Genomic DNA, 15,266 nt, shown 5'->3' with positions numbered 1-15,266 from the left:
TCAATGTTGTTTTTGTTTAAATTGATGCGATACTTCCATATTATTCAACTAAATCAATTTTCTATTTAATGAAGTCTTACCTTATGGTTCAGTTGCATACTTCTTGGAGTGCAGAGATCAATGTTAGTCTCTAGAGATTTAATTGAAAAGTGCAGAAATTGATAAAGGTATGCCATTATGCATTTGAAGAGAGTCATAGCATCTGTTGTTTAGATGTATGAATTAGTTTTCCAGACAACAAAGTTTCTCAGCGCTACTTTGTGAATCTATATTCAGGGGTATCTTATCTACTTTTTTTCCCCTACATTTTAAATAGTGCCGCTTTTCCTCTTTCATATTACCAATGATTATGTTTCAATTTATTTTTCTTTCTAAAGTGTCATTTGGGCTGAAAGTGTTAAGAATCTGAATTAGCTAATGAAGAATTTTTAATAATGGGATATAATGCCTAATCTTCAATTTTAAGAGAAAGGATGCAAATTGTGATATACATTGAGATCTCAGCTGTGTGTTTTATAAGGAAATACATTAACAGTTTCACAGTTATTTTTCCTTGATATGTTGGCCTTATACAAATTTTCCGTGGTGAATATATATTACTTTAAAATGAGGGAAGATGCAAAACGTTACTGTCCTTGACCTCATGTATTTTTCTTTCTCTTTTTTTTCCATTTTTTTAATTTGAGTATAGGTAACACACAATGTTACATTAGTTTCTGGTGTTCAGCGTAGTGATTCAACTTTTCCATACCTTATGCTATGTTCACCACACATGCAGCTACCATCTGTCGCCATACAACACTATCCCAATATGATTAACTGTATTCCCTCTGCTGTACTTTTATTCGTGTGATCTATTTATTTCATTACTGGAAGCCTGTACCTCCCACTCCCCTTCAGTCATTTTGACCATCCCCTACCCCTGTCCACTGGCAGCCAGCAGTTTGTTCTCTGTATTCTAGGTCTTATTCTGCTTTTTGTTTGTTTATTCATTTGTTGCTTTTTTTTAGACTCCACATATAAGTGAAATTGCCATATGTCTTTTTCTTTTGACATCTTCAGTATGCTGATGATAAACATGGCCAGAAAAACACTGCTGTGGGACAACAAAATCTGTCTAAGATGAGTTGGCACTAGATAGGCAAAAATCATGATTTCGTATGTCCATTCAACTGAAAGAACCATGGCAAAATATTGCATCTTGAGTAGAAGGGCATAACCTTATCAAAGATGTTGGAGAATAAACATGTTTGTCATTGGGACAATGTCAATAGTAAATGGAAATTCACTTACGTGCATGCACTGGCCAGGAAGGATCCAAAGGGGATATCAAAATAGCTAAGTGATGGGTGGTTAAGTCTCTACAGATACATATTTAAATAGTGTAAGTCAGAGCTTTAAATTATAGTCATTGTTGCAGTATCCAAGCACAAATTGAGTGTATAGAATTAATGTTCATTTTTGAGTTTTTAATTTACAAGTTTGATGAAAGATTATTTGATTTGTGATTAAATTAATAAAATGTCACCATGTAATATGAAGCTATTTTATTAGTGATGTAGAAATTAGTAATAAAATTAAAACTTGAGAGAAAATGGGGGGATCCTTAGAATTAAGGGAGGAAAACTTTTTTCAACTTTTTTAATGTTTATTCATTTTTGAGAGAGAGATAGAACACAAGCCAGGGAGGGACATAGAGAGAGGGAGACACAGAATCCGAAGCAGGCTCTAAGCTCTGAGCTGTCAGCACAGCAGGGCTCAAACCCTGTGAGATCTTGACCTGAGCCAAAGTCAAATGCTTAACTGACTAAGCCACCCAGGCGCCCCCTGAGGGAGACCTTTTAAATAAATGCAGGATCTGAGGTTTCACCCTACTGGAAAATGAACTTGTATGTAAAACATTAGGGCTTTACATCAGAGACGAAGAGAGTTTATTACTCACAGCAACAGACAAATCACCAAGGCAGTGTGGTGAGGACCAGATAGCATCTTCACATCCAGAGAGGCGCCTTGCATGAGTGGACCCTAAAATAAGAAAACTCTCATTTTTTTAAGGGATTACTGGCTACCTGCCCCACCTCCAAAGATACATTTGGAGGCTGAGCTCAGCCCAGTTTAATCTTCAGAATGAGAAAAGAAATGGTGGCATATTGGTGGCTGACTGCAGCAAAAACAAAATGAGAGGAGAGAGAAGTGCTTCAGATATCTGCTTGTCTTCTTTTTGTTCCCCTATATTTTGCACTTTAGATGTTACTTTAAAATAAGCTCTGTTTTCTGCAAGTGTTACTGCAGTAGAATTCTAGACCTTTAGTATCATGGAAACACACGCACCATTTATGTTCATTTTACATGAGACACTCAGTGAAGAGAAGGCTTGAATCTGCATGTGTCTTCCTTTTGCCTGCAGGCTTCAGTAGACTGGACCACTTAAGCACATCTTTGATTATGGGAGTCTGAAGTTAAGAAAACTTTCCGTAAAATTCTTGTAGGTTTTAGCTTAAGAAACTGAAACAGTTACAATCTGGTACTTATGACACTATTATGCAAACAAACCTTTTGGTGGCAACACATATTTGAAATTCTAGAGAGGGGTGCTTTATTTTCCTCTTCTGTGAGTTTTTTTTTTTTTTTTTTTGCAAATAATCTAAGGAATGAAATGATCATCAGAAAATTGCTGCTATTCACATTTTAGCTACAAATCAAAAAGACATCATTTAGCTGAGTGGCCATCAACTGCTCCATTACTGAGCCTGGAAAGGGCTCTTTATTACAGGAAGTGCCATTCATAGGATTGACACTTCTATATGAATTAATGATTACTTACAATTACGATGACTTTTAAATGAAGGTGGCATTTATTCTGGTTACTTTTTAGGAAAATGCATTTATTTTGTGCACCTAACTTTATCCTATTTGCCAGGAATTCAGATCACTTTAAGGCAAATATATTTCTCATGCCAGGTTGGAAAACAAAACAAAACAAAATAACTCTTTGAAGTATATAGATATTTTGGGGATCCAAAGAACATTCTTCTAGTGGAATTGCAGTGATCAGTAGCTAACATTTATAAATATAGTAAACAAAATGTATTTTCTATGATGAGTCAAGCAATTAATAGTCTAACACAGAGGTCAGCAAACTTTTTCTTGAAAGGACCAGAGAGTAAATATTTTAGGCTTTGTGAGCCATTTCATTTGTTGCAGCTATTCAAACCTACAATTATAGTGTGAAAGCATCCACAGGGAAATACAAATGAATAAATAAATAAACATGATTGTGGACCAAATTTGGTGGACATAGATTTGTCCCATAGCCATAGCTAGAGTTTGTGGACCACTGGTCTAGTGTACTGAACTAACTCTGTGTGTGTGTGTGTGTGTGTGTGTGTGTGTGTGTGTGTGTATTTCTTTGAGCAACATGTGGGTTAAGGATGCTGACCCTCCACACAGTAAAAAATGTTCATATATTGAGGCCCCTGGTTGGCTTGGTGGGTTAAGCTCTGACACTTGATATCTGCTCAGGTCATGATCTCATGGTCCTGAGATGGAGCTCCAGTTTGGGCTCTGGGCTGTCAGTACAGAGTCCGCTTGGGATTCTCTCTCCCTCTCTCTCTGCCCCTCCCCTCCTCATTTTCTCTCTCAAAATATATAAATAAACTTAAAAAAACTATGCAAAAAGATTTGACTCCCTAAAAACTTAACTACTAATAACCTAGTGTTGACTGGAAGCCATACCAATAACATAGTCAATTAACATTTGTTTTATATTTTATATGTATTACGTACTGTAATTCTTACAATAAAGTAAGCTAAAGAAAATGATGCTTTTTTTTAAGTTTGTTTATTTTGAGAGAGTTGGGGTGGGGAGAGGGGGAGAGGCGGAGAGAGGGAGAGGGAGAAGAAAGGGAGAGAGAGAATCCCAAGCAGGCTCTGCACTGTGAGTGCAGAGCCCTACACAGAGGCTTGATTTCATGAACCATGAGATCATGGCCTGACCTGAGATCGAGTCGGATGCTTAACTAAGTCACCCAAGCACCCTGAAAACAAAGTGCTTTTAAGAAAATAATAAGAGAAATTGTCTTTATAGTATTGTACCATATTTATTGAAAAAAATCTGCATATAAGTGGACCTGTATAGTTCAAACCCATGTTATTCATAGATTAACTGTATGTATATAACTTATTGATATGTATATATTTTATATAATTTAATTTATAGTAAATTATTAAATTACATTAATTTAATATTAATAACATATTAATTTATAATATATAACATATAATTTAAATTTAATACCAGAATGTTATTAAAGTAGGTTACCTAAGTTTAGATTTCCAAGGTAATGCTAAAGAAAAATTAATCTGACACTTGTTAAAATAGTAAGGAAGACTTTATTCATGATTATTATAATAGAAGTGAGACTATTGCTATAGAGGGAGAGAGACTCAACTGAACTCTGAATACAGAAATGGAACTAGAGATTTATTGCCAAAGAACCAAGTGGGGGGTGGGCAGTAGGGGCAAATTACTGAGAGGACATATGGAGGTTACAGGATTCTTACTGAACTGGCCTAACAGGATTCTCATTAAATGCAAGTCCAACCACTTAGATTTCACAGCTGGAGGGCGAAGAATTTGATCAGACATCAATGATTGGGCATATTGTAACTAAACTGGCTTAGCAGGATGTGGTAAAGACAGGCTAAGGTCAAGGACTAGTCTAGAAGAGGGCTCAGAGGAGGCTGACTGAATTTTGGTCAAGAAAGGAGTCTTTGTCACTAGTGCTAAATCTATTTCTAATTAAATTCGTAACAGTGAAAAACATAACATGTGAAAGATAGTGGAAAGATTTAGTCCTGTAGCAGAGAAAACTATTTCTTGAGATCCTTCAATTGGATATATACTATACATATTATATATTTTATATAATACAGAAATTTCAAAGAACTGAATGTTGGTTCCCCAGGCCCCCCCCCCCAATAAAAACATCAGGGTGACAGCTGAAGCTATTGCTCACTTTGGTAAAGGAGATCACCGTCTTGACAGAGAATGAACAGCACATGGAAAAGAACGGAGAAAGGAAGGTATGTTTGAGGTTTGGGGGATCTAGTTTGACAGGTCTGTCATTAGCAGTCTTGATTGGAATTCGGGGAGTTTGTGTTGTAGGAGTTTAGGATTGATCTATTCAAGGAGGTGAGGGTTTGGGGAGGCTCTCAAATAGTCAACAGTCATTTGGTTGAGCTGTGTATTGTTCTAAGAGATATTTGCTTTAGTAGGTACTAGTCCAGTATTCTGTTTTTCAAACAAATGGGTTTTCACAAAGTTCTCTGTAGGAGTGGAGGAGATGAAGTTATTTGCAACCTCATCTTCCTGGCAAGAGTTTCCTGAAATATTAAAGTCATATTAGTGCAGACAGTTGAATGGTAAACTCATGTTAATATAGATAGTAAGATTTGTGGGTGTGAATCCTCTCGCTTCTCAAAGGAACAAGAAATAGGTCCTTTCTTGTATTTATAAAGTAATTGAAAACCCAAAACAGTGTATTGAAACTAAATAAAATAGATAGTATTTTTTTTAACTTTAACATTTATTTATTTTTGAGAGACAGAGTGTAAGCGGGGGAGGGGCAGAGACGGAGGGAGACACAGAATCCAAAGCAGGCTCAAGGTTCTGAGCTGTCAGCAGAAAGCCCAATGCAGGACTGGAACCCATGAACCCTGAGATCATGACCTGAACAGAAGTCGGTCCCTCAACCGACTGAACCACCCAGGTGCTCCATAAAATACATAGTAATTTTTAAAGAAATATACTATTAAATATTAAATGAATTAAACATAGAAATTATGAAAAGGGAAAGATTGAGTGAGGGCTCTGTAAATTTGGGGAACTTAATGGTGCTTGGAAACACAAGTAGAGTCGGGGCAGCACCTGCACAGTGTGTGTCATTAGCAAAATAGAGTAGGGGTGAGGTACAAGATGTGTAAACAAGAATAAACAACAGATGATCTGGACTATTTTATAGAGCATCAGGTGACAATAGCTATGTAAATATATGTTGAAGCCAGGTAGTGAGTAACCTGACTGCCAGGCTTTGATTTTATACTTTATTATTCGTGAGCCATGACTATTTTTGGTGCATATGACAAAATACAAAGTGGTGTTTAGAATGTGTTAGGCTGTGTGATTGGAATAAACTAGAGGCATAGAGAACATGTGAAAAACTGAAACACTCTTCCAAGTGAAAGGTTATAAAGGACAGTATTAATATAGGAGGTGAAGAAGTAGAGAAGACACAATAGACATACATGTGTGCATATATATGGAACTTCAAAGGAGGATATAGCCATAAGTATAAGGAGTTGACTTTTTGTCTACTGACCTTTCTATAGCTGCAAGACATTTATGTGATCTGACATAGAATTGGACACACAAAACTGGCATACGGGGAATGTCAGAACCAGAGTTGAAAGTTGAAGAATCAATATAGGAAGGTCTGAGTAGAAGGGATCACTCAGACAACAGCAGTTGGAAAAAAAATAAGTAAATAAAGCTCAGTGCTGAACTTGAAAGGATGTCTTTGTTTAGGTAGCAAGGAGGTGGGTTAGAACAGATAGAAATTTTTGAGGAAATCATTCCAGGGCAAAGCAATGGTTCAAAGTCAAGAAAGATGTTTTCAAAATCCTTCTGTTCATCATCATTATCATACACTGCAAAATCAAGTGAGGTAGGGATTAAGCTTGGTGGAAGAGCACATTGGATTTGGTTAATTTCAGGTCAGTGGTAATGTTGCAAGTTTGCAATTTCAGCAGCATAAGGACAGCAGCTACACAGCAGGAAGATACAGAGAACAGCACATAGGGCAGAGGCACAGAATAATGCAGAAAACTTATGTAGAACGTTTATTGAAACAAACCTGGGGGAGAATGAAAGAGCTGGATGCAGGTGATTATATTATTATTAATTATTATTATTAAAAATAAATATGTATGCTCTGAAAAGTACAAGTAGCTGGCAAGAGGTACCAGCAATCAAAGATACTTAAAAGTTTGGAGAATACTGATTTGGCCATGAAACAGCATTTTGCTTTGCAAAGGAGAAAGATTACCTCATTCTCAATGTCTGGGAAAAAAGGATTATGTATAGAGCAAGATTTTGAGGTAGGCAGGAAAGGTAAATGAAGCCATTTTTGATGTCTTCAGTTTTCACAGGTAAATATGTGGTTCTTTAAAAGTGACGATAAAAAAAAGTGAGGATACTTTTGCATAGTTATGAGCAGTGTTTTAGGAGAGATAAATGAGAGGTCTGCTGCGTTTCAAGTATGATTAGTTCAGTATTCCAGATTTAATGTTGATATGTTAAATGATTAAATCTTAACTTGATATTTAACAAATTCTTTCAAAAATCATTTGAGCATTTTCTGTGGTTATCATTTCATTATTTTCTTTCACTGTTTTTAGATTTTTTTTTAGTTCATTATTTTAGACGCCATGGAGTTTTTATTTTAGATATCAAAAACAGATTTTTAAAAAATTTTTTTGCAAAAGGGAGAATGTGAGCAGAGATGCAGAGAGAGAGGGATAATCTCAAGCAGGCTCTGCGCTGTCAGCACAGAGCCCCATGTGGGGCCCAAACTCATGAAACTGTGAGATCATGACCTGAGCAGAAGTAAAAAGTCTGATGCCTAACTGACTGAGCCACCCCAGTGCCCCCAAAACAGATTTAAAAAAAAAAGATCATATTTGAATTAATATCTCCAAAATAGTTGATTTGCCACACTTTTTTTTTCCAGTTTTTGAAAACTGTCTTTATAGATAGATGATAGATTTTGTTTTGAAATGTTCAAAGCAAATTATCCTATCAAAATTAAATGCATACTTACATTATCAATAATAACATCAATGACAACAAAAACAAGAAAGTAATTTTATATTGATGCACATGGAAGGTGAATTTTCCGAAGGTTAACCCTCGGAATAACCTGTTAAGCAAAACTGATTTTATTACTTTTTGCAGATATGGAGGACAACATTTTGTCAGTCTTAGAAGGTCCGGAAGGAGGAGATAATTGGGTGGGGGTGGGGAGATAAGTATAGGGCTGGGGATCTGGGCTTGAATGGTTAATGGTCTTTCGCTGTGAGAACCTGTTTGAAGTTTGCCATGTTTCATGATGTAATAGCTTAGGATCAGTGGACAGAGAGGCAGCAATCTTGAGGTTAGTATTAATTAAACAGGTGTTTAATGATTAAGAATTTGCTCAGTTTTAAGAGCTTATTATTCAGATTAATTTTTATTGAGTTTCTGAAAAAATGAGTTTGTATAGTTTTATAATTTCTATGGGCAAGAACTTGGAGTAACTCAAAATTAAATCTTATGGATGTAGTCTCCTTTGGTTCTTGGTCCTGAACATTTGGAGCAACATCGAGGCCTCACTTCTCTCAATGTCGTTAGTAAATTGAGAATTGAGCTGTTAAGTGAAGTGCTTTACTACCTGCTTTGTGTAGGTCTAAAATAAAAATTAAAAAAAAAAACATTTACCTGAATGATCTAAAGTCTATTTATTTATTTTGAAAGAGAGAAAGCACGGGTGTACATGCGTGAGAGAGTAGGGGAGGGGCAGAGAGCGAGGGGGAGAGAGAATCCCAAGCAGGCCCTGTGCTGATAGCAGTGTGGAGCCTGCTTGAACTCACAAACTGTGAGATCACGACCTGAGCTGAAATCGAGAGACAGACACTTAACCTACTGAGCCACCTTAACCTACCAGGTGCCCCCCTGAATGATTTAAAGCTAAAATATACTACTATGTTTTTCCTTTTGTTAGACACATTAAGGAAAATAGGAATAGAAATTACAGTAATAATAATCATTTAGGGAGACAGACACTAAGAATATATTTTTGGACCTCAGGATAGAGAGGCTAGATAGTGATTCTATCTTGTCACACCTTTTTATTCAAAACAAAAATGACTGAATCAAATATGTGTTCAGGACAATTGACTCTTAACTTTCAATGATCTGAAAGAAAGAAAGATGATTTAGTCAATGTGCTGTATAGACATGCATGATACTGTGTTTTAAAGAATGTTTCAGATACACCTCCCTTAAAATTTCTGTGCTAATGCACTTTATTCATTGCTCTTACTCACTCGTATCTCATCACCTAATATTAAACAAAATATGACATGGCAATTTTGAAATATAGTTCTAGAAAGTAATTTAATAATGTAATAACAGGAGTACCAAAATGGGAGATTCTACTAGTGATTATAAATCAAGCAGGATAGGATAAATAGGAGACCCAGAAGACCAAATTTTGAAGACCAGAAAAAAAAATTAACAAGGCAGATATTAGATGCTTTTAAAATAATTCATGCAGGGGTGCCTGGGTGGCTCAGTCAGTTGAGCAACCGTCTTTGGCTCAGGTCATGATCCCATGGTTTGTGAGTTCAAGCCGTGCGTCAGGCTCTGTGCTGACAGCTCAGAGCCTGGAGCCTGCTTCAGAATCTCTCTCTCTCTCTCTCTCTCTCTCTCTCTCTCTCTCTCTCTTTCTCTCTCTCCCTCTCCCTCTCTGTCTCTCTCTCTGCCCCTCCCCCACTCGCACTCTGTGAGTTTAAATAAACATTTAAAAAAACATTAAAAAAATTTAAATAATTCATGCCAAAATCTGTATTAAATTTTAAGCTAGAGAGTTACACTTGAATTAAAGAAAGTAGTTTTCTCCTGCTAATGCAATGTTGAGTCTAGTGGTAACATTTGCAGGTGTACAGATCTCAAGGTATTTGTAAATCTTAAATCTCTGTACATGTTTTTCAAGTCTAAGTAATTATTCAGCAAAATTTACTTTTCAAATATTAAATTTAGTATTTATCTTCTCAAACAAACTTCGCTTCCTTCTACTTTGGTTCTAAGGAGAACAAAACCTAATTTTCCTTCCTCTACTCTTGATATAATCCATCACCTGCTTAGAATTTTCTCTTAATGTGAGAGACTCTGGGGCCATACATTACTCTAACCCTTCCACTGAAGAGGAACCACTATTCATATTACAGTTGCTCTCTGAGCTCTTCTTCCTTCTTAAGGCCAAAGACCTCATCCCTGTTTAGAATTCTGTGATGCGTTTGTCCTCTAGAAGAAGAACCACACATTGCTGGCTTTTGGTTTTATCTTCACAGTATAATAGAAAGGGGAAAATTTTTTTCATTTGACTTATAGTGAAAATATTATGAGGATGTCTTGATAAGGCATGCTTGTCGGGTCTTCAATATCAAGAGGTGGTCCAGAATTGAGAATATCAAGAAAAATAACAGAGGTGTTAAGGTTCGACTCTTTATTCATGCAAACATTAACTGAGAGCAGAAAGAAGACTCGAATCAGCTGGCAAAGCCAAATGAATAACCCAGACCAGTGTTGCTGCTGAGTTATGATCCTAAACACAGGGTAGAAAAGAAAGGCCAGAGAGGAAAGGAATATAAATCAAAATAAATATTTATTATTTGTGTACAACTGTTGTTTGTTCTACATCACTAGAAAAGACAACAGGTAAACTTAGTGAGAGGAGAACTCAGTTTATTTATAGCTGATAAGAGAAGTTCAGAAGGTGATACAGGCCTTATTTTGAAGATCTGCCCATACGGCCCGCTTCAGAAAGTAACTTGAATATCTTTTTTTTTTTTTTTTTTTTTGCCTCTTTTCCTACTTTCTTAAAAGACCATTTGTTGTTCCTGACTCAATGTTCCATTGTCCTCATTAATCTCAAGAGGAACTACTGGCCTCCTGTGCCATCCTTAACCTTAGTAGGAGAGTCATATTGAACTCTCAGTCTTCTTAAATGAAACACAGATACAAAAAAGACAAACTTAATTTCTGCTAGAATTGATTGCTTCTCATCATATGATTTCTGATTATAGCTTTTTATAATATTGAAATAACTAGAGAACAAGCGAGAAAACCTAGATCTGTCTGAATTTTCAGACATTTCTATATAATCTTCATAACCCACCATGGAGTACTTGTTTACCATTATACATGTGAAGACATTTGGGTTCTGAGAAATTGTATCTTGTATAACTTCATTCACTGTGGATAGTGGACCCAAACTCCTTCAATATTGCCTTTCTTCCAAGAATGGACAGAGGGTTAGGGAGGTGCAATACTATGCAAAAGTTAGAATTGAGCAAAATTGGACAGAAGATTATCATTAAAAAAACACTCATGTCTACTTTTATTTGGGTATTTTTTACACACACACACACACACACACACGTATATGTAATATGTATATATTTAACTTCTGAGTATCCTCTCTGACAGCTTTCCCTCCTGTTGATATTTTCAGTCTGACATATTCTTAGGATGATTTAATTTCCTGACATATGTGGTTGAAGTTAACTCCTATATAAGATCAACAACTGTCCAGAAGCCTTGTGGTTATTTAAAAAAACCTCATTTCCCTCAGAGATTTTGGGCTGTGGTCACACAAGCCAGATAACCTGTCAGAGACAAAATTCCCAACCTTAAGGAGAAAGATTGGATGGGAATTGAGGGGTGGTAGGACGGGAAGCATAAAGTGTGCATGAGGGTGGTCCAGTAGGAGTAGCTTAGACTTGTGTCCAGTTACGGTAAATGACACCCTTTATTGTCAGCTTAACTGGATTATGAATCAGTAATAGCTTATCTTGGTAACTGGAGGCATTTTTTGTCCCTTCTTTCTCATCCCGGAATGGGCAGCAGATTTCCTGTATTTTAATTAATTTTTAGTTGTTAAACCAGAAACCTGAGTGGCCCTCTCACTAACCCTGTTTTCACTGCACAATAGACCATGTGCTAGCCAGGCTTCCTGATCACTGCAGAAGATTAATGTGAGCCAAATACAAAAATTTGCTCCGTTATTAAAGGCTAACAATGATTGTTCTAAGCGTGTCTGTTTGTTATGCACATTTTCTCCTCTACAGTTCATTGTATTACCTAGTAAATGTGTTTGTCAATTGTTAATATCTTTGTTGTTGCAGATACAGATGTGGTGTATAAAAGCGAGAATGGACATGTCATTAAACTGAATATAGAAACAAATGCCACCACATTATTATTGGAAAACACAACTTTTGTAAGTAATGAAAAATTAATTACTTTATGCATTTCAGTGTTGTTTTGAATGCTCTCTAGGTGCACATAACGTTTTTCTTCTTCAGTTCCAGCACCTGCAAAACATTTCAGGTAAAGAGGGCTGGAATATCATTAGAATCAGTACATCTATTAATAGAAAATGCCCATGTGACCATCTGCTTCATTTCTCTCCATTTCTCTTCATATCTCCCCATTTTAGTAAATGAGAAATGTTTCTAAGAATGAAATTTCCTTACAGTGAATATTTCTTCCAATATTTTCTATGTAAAATCAGTCATATGAATATCAAGATTAAAAAAAAATCTGACACAAGTTATCACAACCTTTTTCTCCCAGTTTTCATTCTTCCTGACTTCTAATTTTGTTGTGGTTTTCTGGATCAAGCAGAAGGCAGGCTTTCTAAAATTGGCCTTCTGCTGGAGTTGATGTGTTTTGCTTTTATGATTTAGGCTTCTATCATTTTCAGTTTGCTTCTCCAGAATCACTGGTTAGCCTGGCAATGTTTAAATAATGGAATGTATTTGTTTTGCTCTTACAAAAGAATATGAATCTTGTCTTTCTTGTAAATTCAAACTTCTTAAGGCTAGATTTTGTGATGATTATCTGTTGAGTGAGTGTTAATGAATGAAATGTTGCAGATACTCAAAATTCAGTTGTCAAACACCACTGAAAAATAGTGCACAGTTATTTGCTGACAGTTTTATATAATCAAAGGTTCAGTATATTACCTATAAGATGGCTTTGTATGAAGCCATAGTCCAGAGCCTCAGAGGACCTTCTATGCAAATTAAATCAGTGAGCTAATCATGAGCTACTTTTTTTTTTCTTTTTTCTACTTGTACATCTGAAATAGACCTCAAGACTTCATGTTTATTATAGGATGGCCAGGTGAAATAGACTGGAACCTTCTCTTGTTTAGTATTTTTATATTAAGAAAAAAATAGTCATTGAAATCATGAAGTGCTTATATAGTTATATATCTATTAGGCTACATTAAACCAAACATCTGATGTACTTTAGTAATTAGGTCAGCAACTAACAGAATAAGGACATTTTTGTTTTTAAACTCATTGGTTAATTCACAGAGATTAGAGGGACAGCTTCTGAATGCAACTGTTCATAAGGCATATTACTCACTTTCTAAATAAATGGATTTCCTTAGGGCAGAAAATACTAACCCTAATGAAAAAGTTTAATAAACAGAATAGAGCAATGTGTATTATTTTTTAATTGCATGGTCCTCAGGAATACTAGAGAAAAGGCTGAGGAATTACCAAGAGATGTTGAAATGAATGGAAAAGAAGCCTTCCGTAGGATAGAAGGCAGAAAGCAGGAATTGGTAATGACAGAGGGTATGCTAATGATTGGCTGATTAAAGTCAGTATGAATTGATTGTCAGTAAAATTAGTTTAGGGAAAAAAAAACTAAATGCATTTTGTTGTTGCTGTTGTTTTGTTGTTTTATCATAAAGTGTCATTTTTGATGTGGAGTATAGACCTTCAGTGGCCAGACATTTAAGTTAGTTATAGGCATTCAGTACATGAAGATTCAGTTATGTGACTATTCCTTACTGACCTTTGCCTTTATACAGGCTAGTGAGGTCTTCACGGTGGTCACAGATTATGTATTTTTTTCGACATTTGGTCCTTGCTTTCTTAGCTTCTATGATACATGTTTTGTTGGTACCTCACACCACCCCCACCTCATCTTGCTGTAGTTTCTCCATGTGTTGATTAATACCATTTTATCTTTGTGCATGTGTGTTTAATCTTTTTGAATCCTTTTGAGGTCTCTTCTACTCTCTTGTATGTAGGCAATGACTCTTAATTACCACAGAGTCATATTTAGCAAATATTCCAATTTACTGATCTTCTAAGATTCATGGGCTCCCTAAAGACATTTATCTCACAACACAGATAATTAAGCAATTTATAAGTCCTAGAGGTGTCGAATTGACTGTGGGCGGGGGGGGGGGGGGGGTTGGTGCAAGGATAAGGGATTGGAGTGTGGCATATATTTGCAACTAGTTAACTGAAAACTGTAAAAGAAAACAAAAAACAAATATACAACATGATTCTATATTTCTTCAGAGGAATTCATTTAATCATTTCCTACCCACTCCATGATAGCATTATTAAATGTAGTTGTATTTTCAAAGCTCATGCTAGACTAAAGTCTGGATTTACTTTCCTCAAAGGCCATTCTGTTGAAAAAAAATCTCTTACTAGAGCATAAGAATTTTATTAACACAGCAGTTTTTTCATTGAACAATTATCAATATTTTAATTAGAATCATAATTAATTGGCTATGATCACTATAAAGGCTGTGTAGTCAAAGTGCCAAGTCAATTAAGAAAATAAACACATTACTGATAGAAATGTGATAACAGAATAGCTTATTATTTGGTAGGAAATATTATTCTAAAATGTAACAGTCATTTTATTATAAAAATTAAGATAACACCACATTGTGATTTCCCTCTTAAAAATATTTTAAATATGAATAGTGTGTACTTTTTAGCTATGTAATCATGGTTAGCAGACTCTGAGTAACAATAATACTGGACCTGGCTTTCAAAAATAAAACAAAAGTACATCATTTTCCTAAAATTATTGTCTTAAGGCTTCTTTTGGATTGAAGATAGGTAGATTTTTTAATGAATGAGGAAATTAAAGAGTATATAACTTTTTGAAGATGAGTTGTGCAAAATAACTGGTTTAGCCTCAAAACTGCTCTTAATCATTTTTAAGTGTTTGGAAATTTTATCTCTTAAAGCCAGACTATTTCAAACAAAAGCTCATTCACAATGAAATAATGAAGAAATGTTTCATAAGTATTAGCTGTATTCTTTCTGCTGTCAGTAAATTGAATATCACCAGTGGTCTTAGCAGAATACACCAGCAACCATAAATAGTTCTGTCAAATCACCAGTTTAAATTAGAAGGGAATTGGAAACATGGGCCTGATGTACTAATATGGAAATGGGTGTTTGATGGATAAGACTCATACCTTTTTGATTCTGAAAATCTGCAAGCTTTTAAAAACATACTAAAGGGAGGAACTTCATATATGGAAGCAGATGATTCCAAGGAAAATGTTAGCTACACATTTTGGGGGGGTCCAACTGTCTTTTTATAGGCCATT

The 15,266-nt window shown here is 35.5% G+C and overlaps 1 protein-coding gene across 2 annotated transcripts in view; it reads left to right on the top strand.

Annotated features, from left to right (window-relative positions):
- The window catches only part of DPP10 (dipeptidyl peptidase like 10), a 635,980-nt gene that overhangs the window by 298,261 nt on the left and 322,453 nt on the right, over window positions 1-15,266 (top strand). For both annotated transcript variants that reach the window (XM_027055933.2, XM_027055935.2), the window contains exon 4: window positions 12,007-12,101. In XM_027055933.2, coding sequence (XP_026911734.1) covers window positions 12,007-12,101 — 95 coding nt within the window. The remainder of the gene's footprint in view (window positions 1-12,006; window positions 12,102-15,266) is intronic.

This window comes from Acinonyx jubatus, chromosome C1 (assembly GCF_027475565.1).
Source record: "Acinonyx jubatus isolate Ajub_Pintada_27869175 chromosome C1, VMU_Ajub_asm_v1.0, whole genome shotgun sequence".
NCBI classification, from domain to species: Eukaryota; Metazoa; Chordata; class Mammalia; order Carnivora; family Felidae; genus Acinonyx; species Acinonyx jubatus.
The sequence above is the reverse complement of the archived record's forward strand: the minus strand, read 5'-3'. Positions and strand labels throughout refer to the sequence as shown.